The 16,259-nt window shown below is 39.2% G+C and overlaps 1 protein-coding gene across 2 annotated transcripts in view; it reads right to left on the bottom strand.

The window, feature by feature from the left end:
* The window catches only part of LOC102313855 (V-set domain-containing T-cell activation inhibitor 1), a 16,290-nt gene extending 3,231 nt beyond the window's left edge, over positions 1 to 13,059 (bottom strand). The window contains exons 1-5 of one of the 2 annotated variants that reach the window (XM_005948466.3): positions 12,808 to 13,059; positions 9,531 to 9,878; positions 9,036 to 9,043; positions 7,653 to 7,674; positions 4,511 to 4,777 (exon numbers count right to left, since the gene is read on the bottom strand). In XM_005948466.3, coding sequence (XP_005948528.1) covers positions 4,511 to 4,777; positions 7,653 to 7,674; positions 9,036 to 9,043; positions 9,531 to 9,878; positions 12,808 to 12,883 — 721 coding nt within the window. In that variant the 5' untranslated portion in view covers positions 12,884 to 13,059. The remainder of the gene's footprint in view (positions 1 to 4,510; positions 4,778 to 7,652; positions 7,675 to 9,035; positions 9,044 to 9,530; positions 9,879 to 12,807) is intronic. The other variant, XM_005948469.2, reaches the window with a different exon arrangement.
* Between the last annotated feature and the right edge of the window lie 3,200 nt (positions 13,060 to 16,259).

Below are 16,259 nucleotides of genomic sequence, written 5' to 3'. Positions count from 1 at the left end.
TGATCTAACAAAGGTAAAGGGAAAAAAATAATCATGTTTGCTGTTCATATGGCTTGTAATTGGGATGAAGTAAACATCTGTTGAGTAATTTAACATAAAATTGTTTGATAGTGTTAATTTGGAAAGCCAAAACTCTAGCGGGTCCACCAGACCCATGACCACTGGCTGAGTAACAAAAATACGAACACCACACAAGGGTTAATTATTTAATTAATTCGCACTAAGTTAATACCAGTGGCCAGAATCTCCTCCAATGATTACATCCCACAGTTAAAGAATTTTTCTGTTGTTTATTGTTTAGTTTAACTGTTGTTAGCTTGCCACATGCTTGCCTTAGTGCTAGCAACTGGGAAGATATGTGCTATTTAGCCAACTTCTGGTCTTACGGCGACCCCTTGTGGACATTGGAAAATATTGCTGTGTCAAAGTAGATGATGTGTTCCGATTGTTTCTTAGTTATCTTTGACCCTGCTAATTATAGTATTACCTGTTTCTGTTTCCAGACAACCATGCTTATAGTCACCGATACTGCATCTGCCACAATTATAAGTGCATATCTGGCTGTATCAAAGTTGGATTTATCCTGGCAAGCCCTGCTGTAACCAGTTCTTCTGTGAAGCTTCATTAAAGATGGTGAACTAAACTCCTGGACTGCTGCAGTCTTTCTGACTGAAGACTTAGGCCAGACTTGTATACCCAGCACTCCCAGTACATATATATTCTACAAGTGGTCCTTCGAGCCGAATTATACTAGCTGCGCTATGGCTACACCCAGAGAGTTCAACAATGACCAGCCAGCACTGAGTCCCCATCCCAGCAGGGTGCGACGCATTCCCGGACATCTGGAGGACTTCGAACTCACCTACCCAGCTCACCATCTTTATAGTACCACAGTAAGACCAGCATCACCACTCAGCCCTGGGAGTTCCCCTAACTATCCTGCAGCTGGTCATTATGGTACGGCAAGTCCAGAGGAAAGATGGCAGCGGCTGGAAGCATATTGGCAAACGATAAGCCAGCAGATGAAAGAACTTGAAGTGGAAATGGACAGGGTCAGATTGCCTTCGTATCCACAGAGTGCACATCTGCCTTACCCTTCATACCACTATGTAGCATTTCAGCCACATTACAGTAGCCTTCCCCATTTAGAACTGGGTTACCCTGTTTGGCCTCCCAGTCCAAGAGCTGCACCTAACATTCAGCACCAGGTTCTGCATGCTCCAACACAAGCCCCTGCTCCTCAAGTGCAGGTTGACACTGCTGCATCAAACCCACAACCTGCTTCAGAAGCCATGTCTGTACCGGCCCCCGCATCCACGGCTCCTACAGCCTGCTCGCCGCTGTTGCCAACGCAGCCTGTAACCCCTGCTCTAACACAGCCTGCATTGCCCTTCTCACCACCTCCTGCTTCTCTAATGATGCCTCACCCAGTGTCCCCTATCACACCGCAGCCAAAACCACATGTGCCTCAGCCAGTGCCCTCTACCACATCGTTACAGCCTGCCCAGTAGACAGCTCACATTGGCCCAGTATGATGGAGATGGTGATTGCGTCATCATTTGGCATTCCTAAACCCAAACTGACTGTATTCAGCTCAGGGAAAGAGAGTGATTTTCTTATGCTCAAAAAGGGTCTGGACAGCTTACTTGGTCCGCACAAGCATTTAAGCGAAGACTATAAGTATCAGATCCTGCTTGACCATCTCACATTCCCATCTGCACTTCAAGTGGCAAAGAGGTATAAAGAGTTGTGGATCCCGATGATGGTGTGCCCAGATTGGATGCTGCTCTGGAGGCGGAGTATAAGATTTTCTCATGTTTTGTTAGTCAGGGAGGCAAGTGATTGTTGTTTGGTTATGTTTCTTGGAGCTAGGTAAGCAGTCGCTCCTCTGAGTTAGTTCCCTTTTGTTTGTTATTTTAGTGTGGGTCCACACTGAAGCCTGAGTGACTCCTGTGAAACCAATTTTCTGTTTTGTGTCTGTAAATAAACCATTCCTTATTTTAACTGATGGTGTGATGTGCTGCTTGGGGTCGAACTGGGGGTGGATCATTCCTATTGTTGCGGTCAGGTCCCCTAGACAGGCCGTAACATAACCTCTCTGCCTGCAGCCGATGTGAGGAGAACTCTCACCAAGGTCAACCCACGGAAAGCTGCTGGACCAGACAACATCCCAGGTCGCGTCATGAAAGACTGCGCTGATCAGCTGGCATATGTCTTCACAGACATTTTCCAGATGATCGTCACAGCTTTGTCACACACTTCACCTCTCCCTTTCCCACCTGGACAAGAAAGACACCTATGTCAGAATGCTGTTCATAGACTTTAGCTCAGCATTCAACACCATTATCCCCCAAAAACTGTTTGACACATTTTTGCAAATTGCGACTGAGCACTTCTCTCTGTAACTGGTGACAACATCTCCAGCACCATCAGCGCACATCACAGGAGCTCCTCAGGGCTGTGTCCTCAGCCCACTATTGTTCACTCTCCTGACACACAACTGCACCGCTCTACACAGCTCTAACCACATCATCAACTCTGCTAACGACACAACCGTGGTTGGACTCATCGGCAGCAACGACGAGTAAGCGTACAGAGATTAGGTTCAGCAGCTGGCGTTCTGGTGCAGTGAGAACAACCTGTCACTGAATGTGGACAAAACCAAGGAGATGATTGTTGACTTCAGGAAGACTCGCTCCACCCACACACCACTCAGCATCCACGGTTCCATGGTAGAGACTGTTAACAGCATCAAGTTCCTGGAAGTTCACATCTCACTCGACCTCACGTGGATCACCAACACCACCTCCATCACCAAAAAGGCCCAGCAGCAACTCCACTTCCTGAGACCCCTGAAGGGGGTCAACCTTCCTCCTCCTATCCTCACTGTGTTCTACAGGGGCACCATAGGGAGCGTTCTGACCAGCTGCATCCCTGTGTGGTTTGGAAACTGCAACGTTTGCGACCTCAGCCAGCTACAACAGATTGTTAAAGCAGCTGCCAAGATCATTGGAGCATCTCTCCCTCTGCTACAGGACATCTTTCACAAATGCTGCATCAGTAAGGCCTCCTGCATTCTTGCTTCACCCCTCACACCCCTCACATCGACTTTTTCCCCTCCTCCCATCCAGCAGACGCTATCGCAGCATCGGGGCCTGATCCTCCAGACTGTGAGACAGCTTTTTCCCCACAAGCCATCAGACTCCTGAACTCACTACTAGCGCCCCCACTCACCACACACACCCACACAAACTGTTAACTGACTATATTGCACTCCACACACCACTGCCTTTGTAATGCAGATGGTGCTCTATGGACAATCCTACTCTCAAGAATCCTGCTCATGTTTACAAACTGCTACATTTCCTGGTCACTTTAAACCACTTCAAGGTCACTTTAAATCATTCAACTAAATTGTAAATTTAGATTGTTATTGATTTTACTTAAATTTTTAAGTGTATATTTATACCTTTTACCTTTACCTTGGTCTTAAAGTATATATTTATTTCTTACTCTTCTTATATTTATTGTTGTCTTTTGCACTAAATGGAACTGGAGCCTCATCATTCTGTCTCTTCATATACTACACTGTATATAGCAGAGATGACAAAGTTTATTTTGACTTTGACTTTTGAGTCACACTGCAGCAGCTAATGTTAAATCCCTGCTGTTTGAAAGACATTTAGTTGCCAGTTTACAGTGATGGGTTTCTGTTATTTAGCCTAAACTCTCATTAATCAGAATCACACCTATGAGTATAACATAAGTGCCACAAATGGATAGGTTAGGTATATGAATTACAAGTACCTGATTAGGTAACGTACTTCTAATTAATTCTTTTTTTAAACACTAAAAGATCATTATTATCTTCATGGCCAATCACTACTTGTAGTTTCTAACTGAAATGCTGTTAATAATGTGAATGCACAAATCAGTGCAACATCATCTTAAATCATCTTAAAACAAGTCTGAAGACACAAAAACTAACCACTGTGGGTGTGTTAGAAATTACAAGCCAGTTCAACTTGTTTGTATTTATAGTGATCATAGTGGTCAAACAGTACTTTGTTGTTGCAAATACCACAAAAAAGATCAGTGACCATCATTCCCAATTTTAAAAAGAAAGAATTATGTTTGCAGTGTTAGGGATTGTTACTCAGAAAAAAGCACAGTTTTCCTTCTTTTTTCTAAGAAATTTATTAGACTGTTACATTGCTTTTGTGTTACTCTGCAAAATTGCTGAAGATACACTGTCACATTATTACCAGTAAACAAAATAAGCATGAAGCTGCAGCTCTTGTTTGTCAGAAAAGCAGATGTGCTCGAAATGCCACACACTTCTAGATATGATAAATAATGAGTTCTATAGTGTGCAAACATTTACTTCATTTCTATATTAAATTTTTTTCAGTCCTGCTCCACATTTTGGGTGAATGCATGTTTTTTCCCCATTCTAGGCATACAGTCACATTTTATTCTTTAAAGTTATTTGGATAATAAACGTACTCACCTTCAGGAACGCAGGTCTCTGAAGAAATCTGGTGCCAGATTTCCATTTGTGTGGCTACACAGTAATAGCAGCCAGGCTTGGTCACAGTAGTTTGGATGGTGATGTAGAAGCGATTGTCATCCCTTGTGTCCTGCAGTGTTTTAGAAGGAAGTGTTTTGTTATCTCTGTCCCACCACTCAACTGTAGGTTTAGGAGAAGCACCTGGAACTTCACACTCCAGCAAGCCTTTGTCCTTAAGCATTTTGACATATGGCTTTGGAGCTGCACCTGTGAACACACCACAGGAAACAAACATGACAATTTAGTGATATCGTATGTAACACAAATCTTTCTATGTGCATAAACAGGTTATAACAAATCAAAGAAGAGTACTGTCTAAATTATACTTCTCATGACTGTAAAGCTTTTTTTTTTTTTAACTGCAAATGACATTTATAACTTTTAAGAAGATGAGCTTGGACAAAGTTTTGTAAAGAAAGACGATGCTGCATTACAGTCTACATAATCACCACCACCAACAACAAAAATAAACATGAACAAATACACATATGTTTATAAAAGTGTTTGTTCATCCATCCATTCTTTACTGCTTATCCTTTTCATGGTCACAGGGGGCTGGAGCCTATCCCAGCTGTCTTAGGGGAGAGGCTTAAGAGATCGTAAAAAAGATTTTGTAATCTCAAAGGATATTTTTTTTCTTGGTTAAATAAAGATTTAAGACATATAATTATGGTAAAATTAAAGCTCACCCTCTATCAATTCTGATGGTATATATACAAGGAAATAATAAACATAATAAACAAAAATGCTATCAGGTTAAAAGTATTTAAACTCAACCTCAAATGAATAAAACCACATTATTCTCTATCAATATTATGATAAAAACTAATCCAAAATACAAAATTAAGTCCAGCCTTAAAGCTTCAATTGGAATTGAAAGTTAGTAGAAGCCAGGTGCTCACAAGCTCTTGATCATACTTTGACTACCTCTATAAAAGCTATTGGGTCTACTACGAAGACAGATTAATGAGTTACTGAGCAACTGTATTGAGAGCATAGTATATGTCATCAAAGTGGCTCTTGTTTTACCTGGCTCAGTTGCCTTGCTAAATTATACTGAACATGTCCCAAACAAACATGTTTGTTTAAAATAGTTCAGAACTACCAAATTTAAACAAATATTTTGTTAATTTTCAGCATGTTTTGAATGCATTATAAATTCTCTGCTTGGAGAATATGTTTTATATGTTATTAAGTTATATTTTATTAAAACCACTGAATAAGAATGAATGAGAATTAGCGAATGAGAATGCTGCAGCATCTTTTCTCTCATTTTCAGTGCTGCATTTTACTGTTATATGTTGTTGTATGTTATGTTCTTTTTATTACCATCATCTGATGATGTCTTTGACTAGAGTAGGTAGCACTCATATGGATTATTTTGTGTGGAAAAAGGACCCATTTTTATGTCCGTGTGCACAGACCCAGAAGCAGAAAACCCAGCTTAACAAAGTTGATAGTGGCCATTTTTATACCCATCATCTCTGACTGGGGTTTTAAGTTTTTCAAGTCACAAAAGATTGATTGTGTTCCGGACGTAGCGTTTTCAGTGGGAGAGATGTTTCATTACTCATTCAAGTGGCTTCTTTAGTCTGATAATGTTAAGGAAACCTGCAGTCAGCTGAGACTGAAGAAGTCACTTGGATGAGTGACGAAACGTTTCTCCCACTGAAAACGTCCAGATGAACAGAATCAACCTTTTAGGATTTATTTACCTGGATGATTGAGAATACATCAAGATGTTTTTCAAGTCAGTTAAAGCAAAGAAAGTCTGGCTGTGTTTAACTTTGCTGATAGTACTGTACCCCCTTAGGAGCATTCAGATGAGTGTTAACACAATGCCAAGGAGAAAAGAAATCATCACTAGCAATGATCTTGGGTAACCAACTGTATCTGCTGGTCAGTCTGGGAAGGGTTTTGTGGTAATTTCCAAACAATTTAAAGTCCACAATTCTACAGTGACAGAGATTACTCAGAGACAGAAAATACAGAAGCTGCCAATCTTCCCAGCAGTGTATGTCCCCCCAAAAAGTCACCCCAAGATCAGACCATGTTATGCTCAGAGTAACTGCAGAAAACCCAAGTGTTCCATCTCAGACTCTACAGGGAGTCTACATCTCTCCCACAGATAAGAGACCAGACTTAGACTTAACTGAGTCACCAACAGGACAGCCAAAAAATGGCTCAAAAAGAAGCTGCAATGGTCCAAAATCCTGAGCTCAACCTGACTTAAATGCTGTGATGCGACCTTAAGAGTGCATAAACAAATGCCTGCAAACTCCAATGAACTAATTCATGTTATTATTGCTAAAGGTGGTTCTAAAAGCTGTACTTAGTTGTTCACACACAGCTTCTGCATTTTCAATTTGTTTTTGTTATATATAGTTAAGACACAGTGTAATATGTTATCACATTGTTCATTTCAGGATGTATTTAACTAATTTCATGACCTGATGGGACCATAAATAAATAAAATAATAAAACAGACCTATCAAAAGTGTCTTAGAAAAAATATCATGAGCTCTGTAGTGTTCTCTAAGAAGGTAATATAAAAATGTGTTGAAAATAGAAAAAAAAATCTATAACACAGCAGAAACACTTTACTATTATACATTGTAAAATGCAGGAATAAATATCTTAAATGTAATAGACTGGTAGGTTATAGTATATACCTTTAAATAGCAGAAAAACAAAAACAAAATAAAACTATATTTCTCATTGACTCATGGATTGACTATGTAAGATGGAGCACTAGGGTTACTTTAAGAAAAAAAAAGTTACTGATCATTTCTAAGGAAGGTCGAAATATGGAGATTACAGTTGTTTCACTACAAACTTACAAACCGATTATTCCTTGATAACTAAGACAGGGATAATGTAGCATTAAAATTAAAATAAAAAATCAAGAATATTGTTAATTTGTTTTAACTATGAGCTGTTTATAAAGGTAATCTTAGCCACTTTTTACGGGTCCCACCACCAACATGTTAAAGTACTTGCTTTATGTCGTTCGTTATTAGTGATACGTTTACGTACACACTAGGACGTAAAGATCAGTGACATCATTAAAAACAGGACTCACCTGAGACGTTTCGGAGCTTTAACCTTTTAAAACGCAGAGGTTTTATGCGACCCACGTTTATATGTAGAAACTAATAAATAAATATACTAGATATTTTCATGATGACCGCAAACATCGGTAAAGACATTCTACATTTCGTTTGAAAGCTCAGATGTTCATTTGTCAGCAGATCCATGAACCTCAGTGAAGGATTTACCACATAAAAATCGTAGCATCTTAATTTACGACAGTAAACAATTATAAACTTTCATGCTAGTCTGCAGCATTGCCGTTAAAAATCTGTTTACTGGAATAGAAAAAGACTTTTTAAGACAAAGAGGAGCTCGTTTTAAAGAAAAAAACTCAGCCGATTAAATTCCGTTCATTTAAATATCAGTTTTAGTAAAAAAAACAACAACAAAAAAAGATTTTTCCCTTTTTTAGTTGTATATGACCTAGCGCAAACTGCTATGACTGCAACATTAAAAACCGTTTTAAAGTTTTGATAAATAATTAAACCAATCATGTTCGGTATCTCTTAAATCGTCAAACGCCCACGGACAATATTAACCTATCAGCATCTTTCTCCGACGGGAAGTGGCGCGTTTAGGGGACCTTTAATCGAATCAGCCAATCAAAGAATAGTATATTTACCTCACGAGCCTAAGTATTTAAATGACAGCTATCATTATCCAATAGAAAGTCACAGCAGTAAAACCAGTCTCAGTTTGAAGCCGGGAAAATCACCTGCCTGACCATATATGGAAGTTTATGTATTTAGCCTCGCTGTCACAATTAAACGAAAATAAATCAAATAAAACTATTTTATCAGTCGAAAAAGACCAGATTAAATTATAATAAATATACAAATATTTATTTTGGTTATTTAGGGCATCATTTTGTTGTTGAGTTTAGACTTAGGGTGCATTTGATGTGTAAAAAACCAGAATGAATCCTTAATATTAGTTAACTTTTGAGGATTTTTGAAGTAATTTGTTAGAGATGCTCTACTTTGCGCTTTAAATTATCTTTAAAATAGCTCAGGGACATTTCATTTTATTAGCAAGAAACTTGCCACATTTATTGGAGATAGAATGAAGATGATATCCTGTAAATTTCAGCCTTGTAGCCTTCATAATGACTGATTAACTGCATTTAACATATGAATTAAAAGCTTAAAATCATCACAGCTTCAGTCATTTCCTGTATAATCCTCAAACAGATGATCTGTGTTAGAGCTAAAGGTAAAACTAACAGACCACATTAAATACTACAGATTTTAGTTTACAGTGATCAAACAGGCAGGTATCAGATATTTATGGTTTTAAAATTATTACAAAGTTGAGCCTGGTAGTTACAGACATACAGAAGTGCACATGCCTGTGAGAGGCTCTAACAGATTAATCTGCCCTCTGAAAGGAAACAAACACACATGTTAGAGGTGACTGTGTTATCATCAACTTGGCAATCAAATAAAACTGGAGAAAAGGAACTCAGAAGTATTAATCTGCTATATCCACCTTTTTAAAATATATTTATTTCTTAAATGTTGTGATACATTTAAACAGGAGGCTGATTTTATGGTCATGAATGTGTTATAATCACACAGTCAGAAAACACTTTGAACAGCTGTGTGTCTGATATTTCAGGAGAAGCGGACATTTCTTTATTAAGTGTTTATAGCTTTATTGACACAGATTTTATTTAGTTTACTGAAGACTCTGTGGACACCTCTGATTTTTGATAAGTAGACAGGTGCAGGGCCAGCATGCACATGGGAAGGTCTCAGTTTTGTTCATACTGCAAATATCACTGCAGGTGTGCTGTGGGAGTGAGGCCCTGCCAGATGTGCATGCTGTTTCATCTGTAATTAATCAGCTGATTTATAACAGCACTCACCAACAACAAGCTCAATGCGGAATATTTTGGGTTCTGGCAGCAGACGTGGAAAGTCACAGGTGTAGATTCCTTTGTCCTCCAGCTTTGTTTGTTTTATCCTTATGGAGGCGTTTCCGTACTTCAGCTCTTCAGGAAAATGTGAGACTCGATCTCTGAACTGCTCGTCTTGACCTGGGAGACCATTATTGTAATGATTGCCCTCAACATACATGAACACCTCCTTTTGTGGAACTGTTCCTTCCTTTTTCCAGTCAAACAGCACTTTCTCAATATTCACATTGGTGCTGAGGGAACAGGGTAAAATGACATCATCATCTTCTTTCACAGTTACTGTGGTGACAGGTGTCCCTGAAAGACAAAGTATGAATTAAACACACTGGTTCTTATATAGGACTTTTCTGTTCTGTATAAACTCTCCAAGTGCTTTATAGAAAAAGAAACTTTGGGTTTACATCTTGCCCGAGAACATTTCATGACTGAAGCAACCAGGAATTGAACCACCAACTCTGTAATTAAGAGATCCCTGCTCTACCTTCTGACCTAAAGACACTCTGCAGTGTGTGTACACACAGAGCGATGATGTTTAAAAGAAAGTCAGCAGCCAATCAGAAGGAATTTGGCTTAAAACAGAGAATTTCAAACTTTTTGTCTTGTTTCATTTCAGAAGCTAAAAATGTTCATGTTTGATTTTTAGCAATCATGAGCATTACCAAAGGATTAAAGTAAAATTTTAGAGCGAAAAAGGTTCATTAGCTTCTGCAGTGCTTCTTTGTTTTTTCCTCCTCTAAAAAACAATGCCCCAGTTTACTTCCTCTTCATATTTTTCCTGTTGTCATCACAGTCCGACCTGTAGCCCCACAGTTTGTATGACTGGTTTAAATGGAGGCTGAAGGAGCTGAAGAGCTTGTTTCAGAGAGGGTGAGCTCAGAGGCTGCACTAAGGCCCAGACTGAGATAAACAAGGATCACTGTGAACTGTGAATCATGCTAAACTGTTCCAGTCATGTCCAAGAATAAAATATGGAGCTGGAAATGAGTATAATAGCTCAACTTTACATTTCTGTTTCCAGAAGTCAGAGGCTGAGGTCCATTAAAGAGCACTCTGAGCTGCTCCTGTTTTATACAGGAGAACTGTCACAGTTCTATAATAGTTTGTCCGCTGACAGCAGCCCTGACATATTTGTGAGCTGCTGTTTGGTTTTCTTTGCTCTGACTTTCTGTTTTTGGCCATAATCACAAAGTTCAATTCAGATGTGACCACTGTATTGTCCTGGATTATCCTTGGATCCAAGCACCTGTTTTTGATACCTGGATTCATGAAGAAACACTCCTCACGTGAGCTCCTGGCATTTACTCTGTTAATGTTCATGTATTGGATTTAAGACCCACAGCAAAGGTGACCTCTGTGAGGTATCTGTACGTACTGCATGTTAACTCTTAACATTTATCACACAATCGTACCCAGTCAAGTGTAATCACAAAAGACTGACATAATAATGACAGACAAAATAATGGCTGGAGGAAAGGACACTCAGATGTGCATTTACAGAACACAGTTTTAACTCTGATTGTAGAAACACTCAGGAAACTGAAACAGGATACAAACGTTCTTCACCCATCAGGGGCCTCTTCACTGACTGTGTCAGAGGTTGTGTGTGGAGGCGTGGAAGATATGACCCAAACGCTGGACTCACGGTGCAGAAATGAAGAGGATTTATTGGAGGGTGAATGAACAAAGCAGGAACGATGGAGTGACTGGCTGGCTGGCTGAAAGACTGGAAGAATGGCTGGCTGACTGACTGAACATATAGACGGAGGGACGACATGAACATCAACATCAATGACACGACAGAGAACTGGTGAAACCGAGGAACTTAAATACACAGGTTGAATGATGACAATGATTGGAAACAGGTGAGTACAGGGCTGAACATAATCTGACTAATGACACGGGAGACAAGCTGACACGGGAAAAAACAGGAAGTGAGAACATTAATGTGGCGAACTAAACTGAACATGAACAAACTGAAATCACTGGGTCAACAACCCAGGAACCCTGACAGACTGTGTCACTCACTCTAAAAATGGCAACAAGTAGAACTTTAATAACACAAACAAGGAACCCAAAGAGTGAAAAAAGTTAATAAATGAATGCATCATATGATGTTGAATATCGTTAGCTTCATAGTGCCTAAGTCATTTTTTGGTCAAATTGAGATTTTTGCCTAACTTTACTCCCCTACCACTGCTGCATCATCCTGTCCGTCTGAAACACAAAACACAAAAAAATGACTTAGGCACTTATGCTATGAAGCTAACGATATGATCAATATTATATAATATTGAACCAAAAATATTTAAAAGACTGTAACAGTTGCTTGCTGCGTAATTTTGGAAAATAGATAAGCACATCCTAATGAAGAGAGAGATGCAATGACATCCACACGGTTGCTTTTTATTCTTTTTCTTTATATTAGACATTTGCTTTCAAAAATTTATTCATAATTTCAAATAAAGTTATATTTTCAGAATTATTCCTTTTTTTTAATTATTATTATTTTTTTTTACACCTGTTAATCGGTTTAGAACTGCTGCTTCAAGAAGTGCTATGATAAATAAACTTGGCCCAATATTGTTTTTATGGGAGACTTCTGTCCTACTTTAGTAGGACGCCTCCGTCAGTGCGCCCCAGGGTGGCTGCTACAATGTAGCTGCCATCACCAGTGTGTGAATGTGTGTGTGAATGGGTGGATGACTGGTTGTTTAAAGCGCTTTGAGGTCCATAGGGACTAATAAAGCGCTATACAAATACAGGCCATTTACCATTTAGTTGATTCTGTATAAATATATAAATAATAATTCGCTAGTTCACTTTGTCAGCTTGTGTGTGTCTTGATTTTTCATTTCATTGTGGTTGGCGACTATAAGAAAAAATGTTATTTTCTGCTCCAACAGGAAATAAAGCAGATGTGTTTTTGCAGGAAGCACAAATCGCCAACAAAGACGCCATACCTGAGGTTAAAAGCACGTCAGGATGGAATAATGAGTATCTCTAACCACTGATTGTAAATAATAAAGAGAATGCTTTCACTTCATTGTTGAAGATGATGCACGTTAATCTTCACTGTTGTTATTATTAAAAGAAAACAGCTGATGTCACAGGTGTACATGCCGCAGTCATCCACCCACTAACGCAGCAGCCTGAGCAGCTCCATCCGCTCCTGTGAAACATGACAGCGCCTGCACACATGATCAGTCTGAATCAATGAGTTTCTTACCGGATTCAGCAGCAAACGTCCGTCCGGACAAAGTCAGGAAACAGAAGCTCAGAAACAGAAGTGCTAGAAGCTCCATGTCTGCAGAAACCCTCTGAGGATCAAATACGGCAACTATTCTGTGTAACCAAGATCCGAGCCACCCCTCTCCTCTCAGCACTGACGCAGTAAAAAAACAGTTTCAGTTTCTAGTGTCTTAAAGCAGTCCGCCATATCTGCCATAATTTCCGGTGTATTACGTCATCACGTCATGGACTTTTAGATTTCACCTTTATAATATCAGTGACAGTTGTACAGAAACAGTTTCAGGAGGAAGATTAATGAACAGAAATAACCCCTTTAACAACAACAACCAGTTAGGTACAGGTTGATGTAAAGGGAGAGGATACCCCACCTCCAGAATCTGAGGTCAAAGCCAGCGGCAGCTTTTGACACTACAATTATTTTTATTATCATTAATTAATAATGAAAGTGTTATCATATTGTCTCTGTTGGCTGTTTTTGTTTCTTCTTACATTTGAAAATGAAATCCGCATAAAATAAAGGATAGCCATTAGTAATTCTACTAAAAAAACCTAGTATTTTGAAATTATGATGTGATTAAATTTACCTACTTAGTAATTCATACACTAGATTAATGGGGTGTTAATTCAAGTTTTTATTGAAGAACATATGCTTGTGGGTATTTACAACGAAGGAAACAAATTATATTGTAAATTTAAGTAGAAAATGTTTTATATATTACACTGTAAATTTATTGTACTTTACAAATGGCTGTTTTATGTTAGCTTGCTTTTGATATTGTTATTATTCATTGTAAAAGTGTGTGTCATATGTGGCACCCTGTGATTGTTCTCTTACATATTGCGACATGCAGAGAAATCGTAACAAAGAAGCTCACAGAGAGATTGAGCTTGCTGTTCAACCCCAACCTGGTAGGAAGAACTCTTTATTAAAATACTTGCTGGTGCTACAATGTGGGGTCAACAACAGCACAACAGAACTCACTCATGGTACAGCACTCTCTCTACAAAACAACAACTGTCAGTGACTCTGAACCATAGTGTAAACACAACATTCAAGATAACAGTTAAAAGTAATGTAACCATAAACAATAAAACAAGAACATATAAACGGCAGCACATGTCCCAAGGCATGATGGGAGAGAACTAGCTGCTCCCCCAACACGCCACAATATGAAAATGTGACGCTGACTCTTCTTCCTTACCTGCGTACAATAAAAAATAAACAAAAGCAATCACTGGAGAGCACAGATCCATGTGATCTTATAATGACGGAAACAAGGGTAATGTGAAGAAAAGTAGATTAAATGATGAATGTTGAAAAGGAAGAATCTTGCACAGAGCAAAACACACTCCACCAATAAAAACCAGTCAATCACTCCAACTGTGTGATGAATGAATAAAACATTTCATCAGACTTTAAAGACTGAATCATCAAAGTTTTTAGTTTTTGTTTCATGAAACCTCACTGCCTCTGGAAAGATTTCTGCACACATGTCGGCCTCATGTAGAGGAAAAACTTTCAGACACAAAAATTCAATTCAATTCAATTTTTTTTATATTGCGCCAAATCACAGCATAAGTCGCTTCAAGGCGCTTCATGAGATGAGATGTGAAGGATTTTTTTATAACATGGAGGAAAGGAAAATGATGCTCATGAAACTATGTGCATCAGAAAACAGACAAAGAAAATGATCTGAGAACATCAGCAACAACTGTACAGTCCAGTAAAGGCAGACTTACATGCATTCAGCAACCATTTTATTAGGTACACCTGTTCCACTGGTCATCACAGTAATCCAAATCTCTAAGTGACCTTTCACCTCAGCAGCAACTCAAAACATTCAGACATTTAGACATGATCACCACAGCCTGCTGGAGTCCAAACGAGCATCAGAATAAGGAAGAAAGATGACTGATTGTGGTGTGGTTGTTGATGTCAGACGGGCTGGTGTGAGTATTTCAGACACTGTTGATGTGCTGAGATCTTCAGGATTTACAAGGAATGGTCTGAAATGAGAAGCTATCCAGTGAGCAGCAGGGTGGAAATACTTTGTTGATGTCAGAGGAGAATAACCAGATTACTTTGAGCTGATAGAAAGACAACAGCAACTCAGTCGACCACACTTCTTAATGAACCATGCAGAAGAGCATCTCTGAAGGCACAACACATCTGACGTTGAAGCAGATGGGCCACAGCAGAAGAAGACCACACTGAGGGCAACAGCTGTCTGCTAACAACAGAGGCCACATTTACATCTGCTCACCAAAATTAGACAACGAAGACTGAAAAACACTCCGATGGCCTCCACAGTCACCACATCTCAGTGCACTGAAATCTGGACGAGCAGCTGTGACACAAGTCTGAACGTAAACATTTCTATTTCTTGCAAGTAAACCTCTGACAGTGTGGATCTGTAGTTGCTCTTTTATACATATTTGAATAAATATGACATGATAGAATAAGTGAACTGAAGGGCTGTTTACTGTAGTTATGAGCAGTGAGAGACGCTAACATGTAGCAACCTGTCAGTCACACATGAACCCTGCCCTGGTTTTAACAGGACCATCATTTCCAAAATAAACATGTTGTGTCAAATAAAACTTGAAACTAAGACCAGTGATTGAAGAATAACATCTGGCTTTCAGTTTGTTTAAGTTCATCTCTACAGCCAATCAAAGCTAGTGAGGAGAGCGTGGAGGAACCGGTTCTCTAAGCTTCAAATCTGTGTTTGGATTGGTTGGTTATCACAATCACAAAGCTGTAAGTCAAACGTATTCCAGAGAAAGTGTACTGAGTGTAAACAAGATTAAGTGATACAATTATCTGCTGTCCATCAAACACTGGAGTAGCATTCATGTTGGAGGAACTGGTTTGATTTGTGCTTTGATAATGACTGCAGAGAGCTGTGTGTGCTTATAGTGAGGGGTAAACTGTGAGTCAGCAGAGGATAAATCCTTTATGTTGATTATTCTCAGAGTGTGGACCCTTAAGGTTCAGTCTGTGGACATCATGACATCATTTACAGTTATAAAAAAAGCTGAAATAGTGTTTGGGACCATAAATCAGAGTCAATGAAACAAAGCAGTGAGTTCACCTTTAAGTTTTGTTATTCTGACTTTATCAGACCTACTACTGAAGAATCCGCCAAAATGATCCCCTGATAACACAAAGACTGCCATGAGCGGGCAGGTTGGAGCTAAATGCTCACAGGTTAGGGAACAAAAAACGTTTATTGAGGCTGAACGCAGACAGAAGCAAAGACAAAGGAAACACAGGACCAGCAGTGGACGTGAACACAGCTCAGGGGAAACAAGGTGTAGAGGAACACAGGCCAACCTACAGGTGAGGAAATAAAGCTAGAAACCAGACACAGGAACGACTAACTAGCTAAAAACAATTCAATACAAAGGGCCCTGGATAAGCAGAGG

Source organism: Haplochromis burtoni, unplaced genomic scaffold (assembly GCF_018398535.1).
Source record: "Haplochromis burtoni strain Fernald_Lab_line unplaced genomic scaffold, NCSU_Asbu1 Contig_595, whole genome shotgun sequence".
NCBI lineage: Eukaryota > Metazoa > Chordata > Actinopteri > Cichliformes > Cichlidae > Haplochromis > Haplochromis burtoni.
This window is presented reverse-complemented; position numbering and strand designations above follow the sequence as displayed.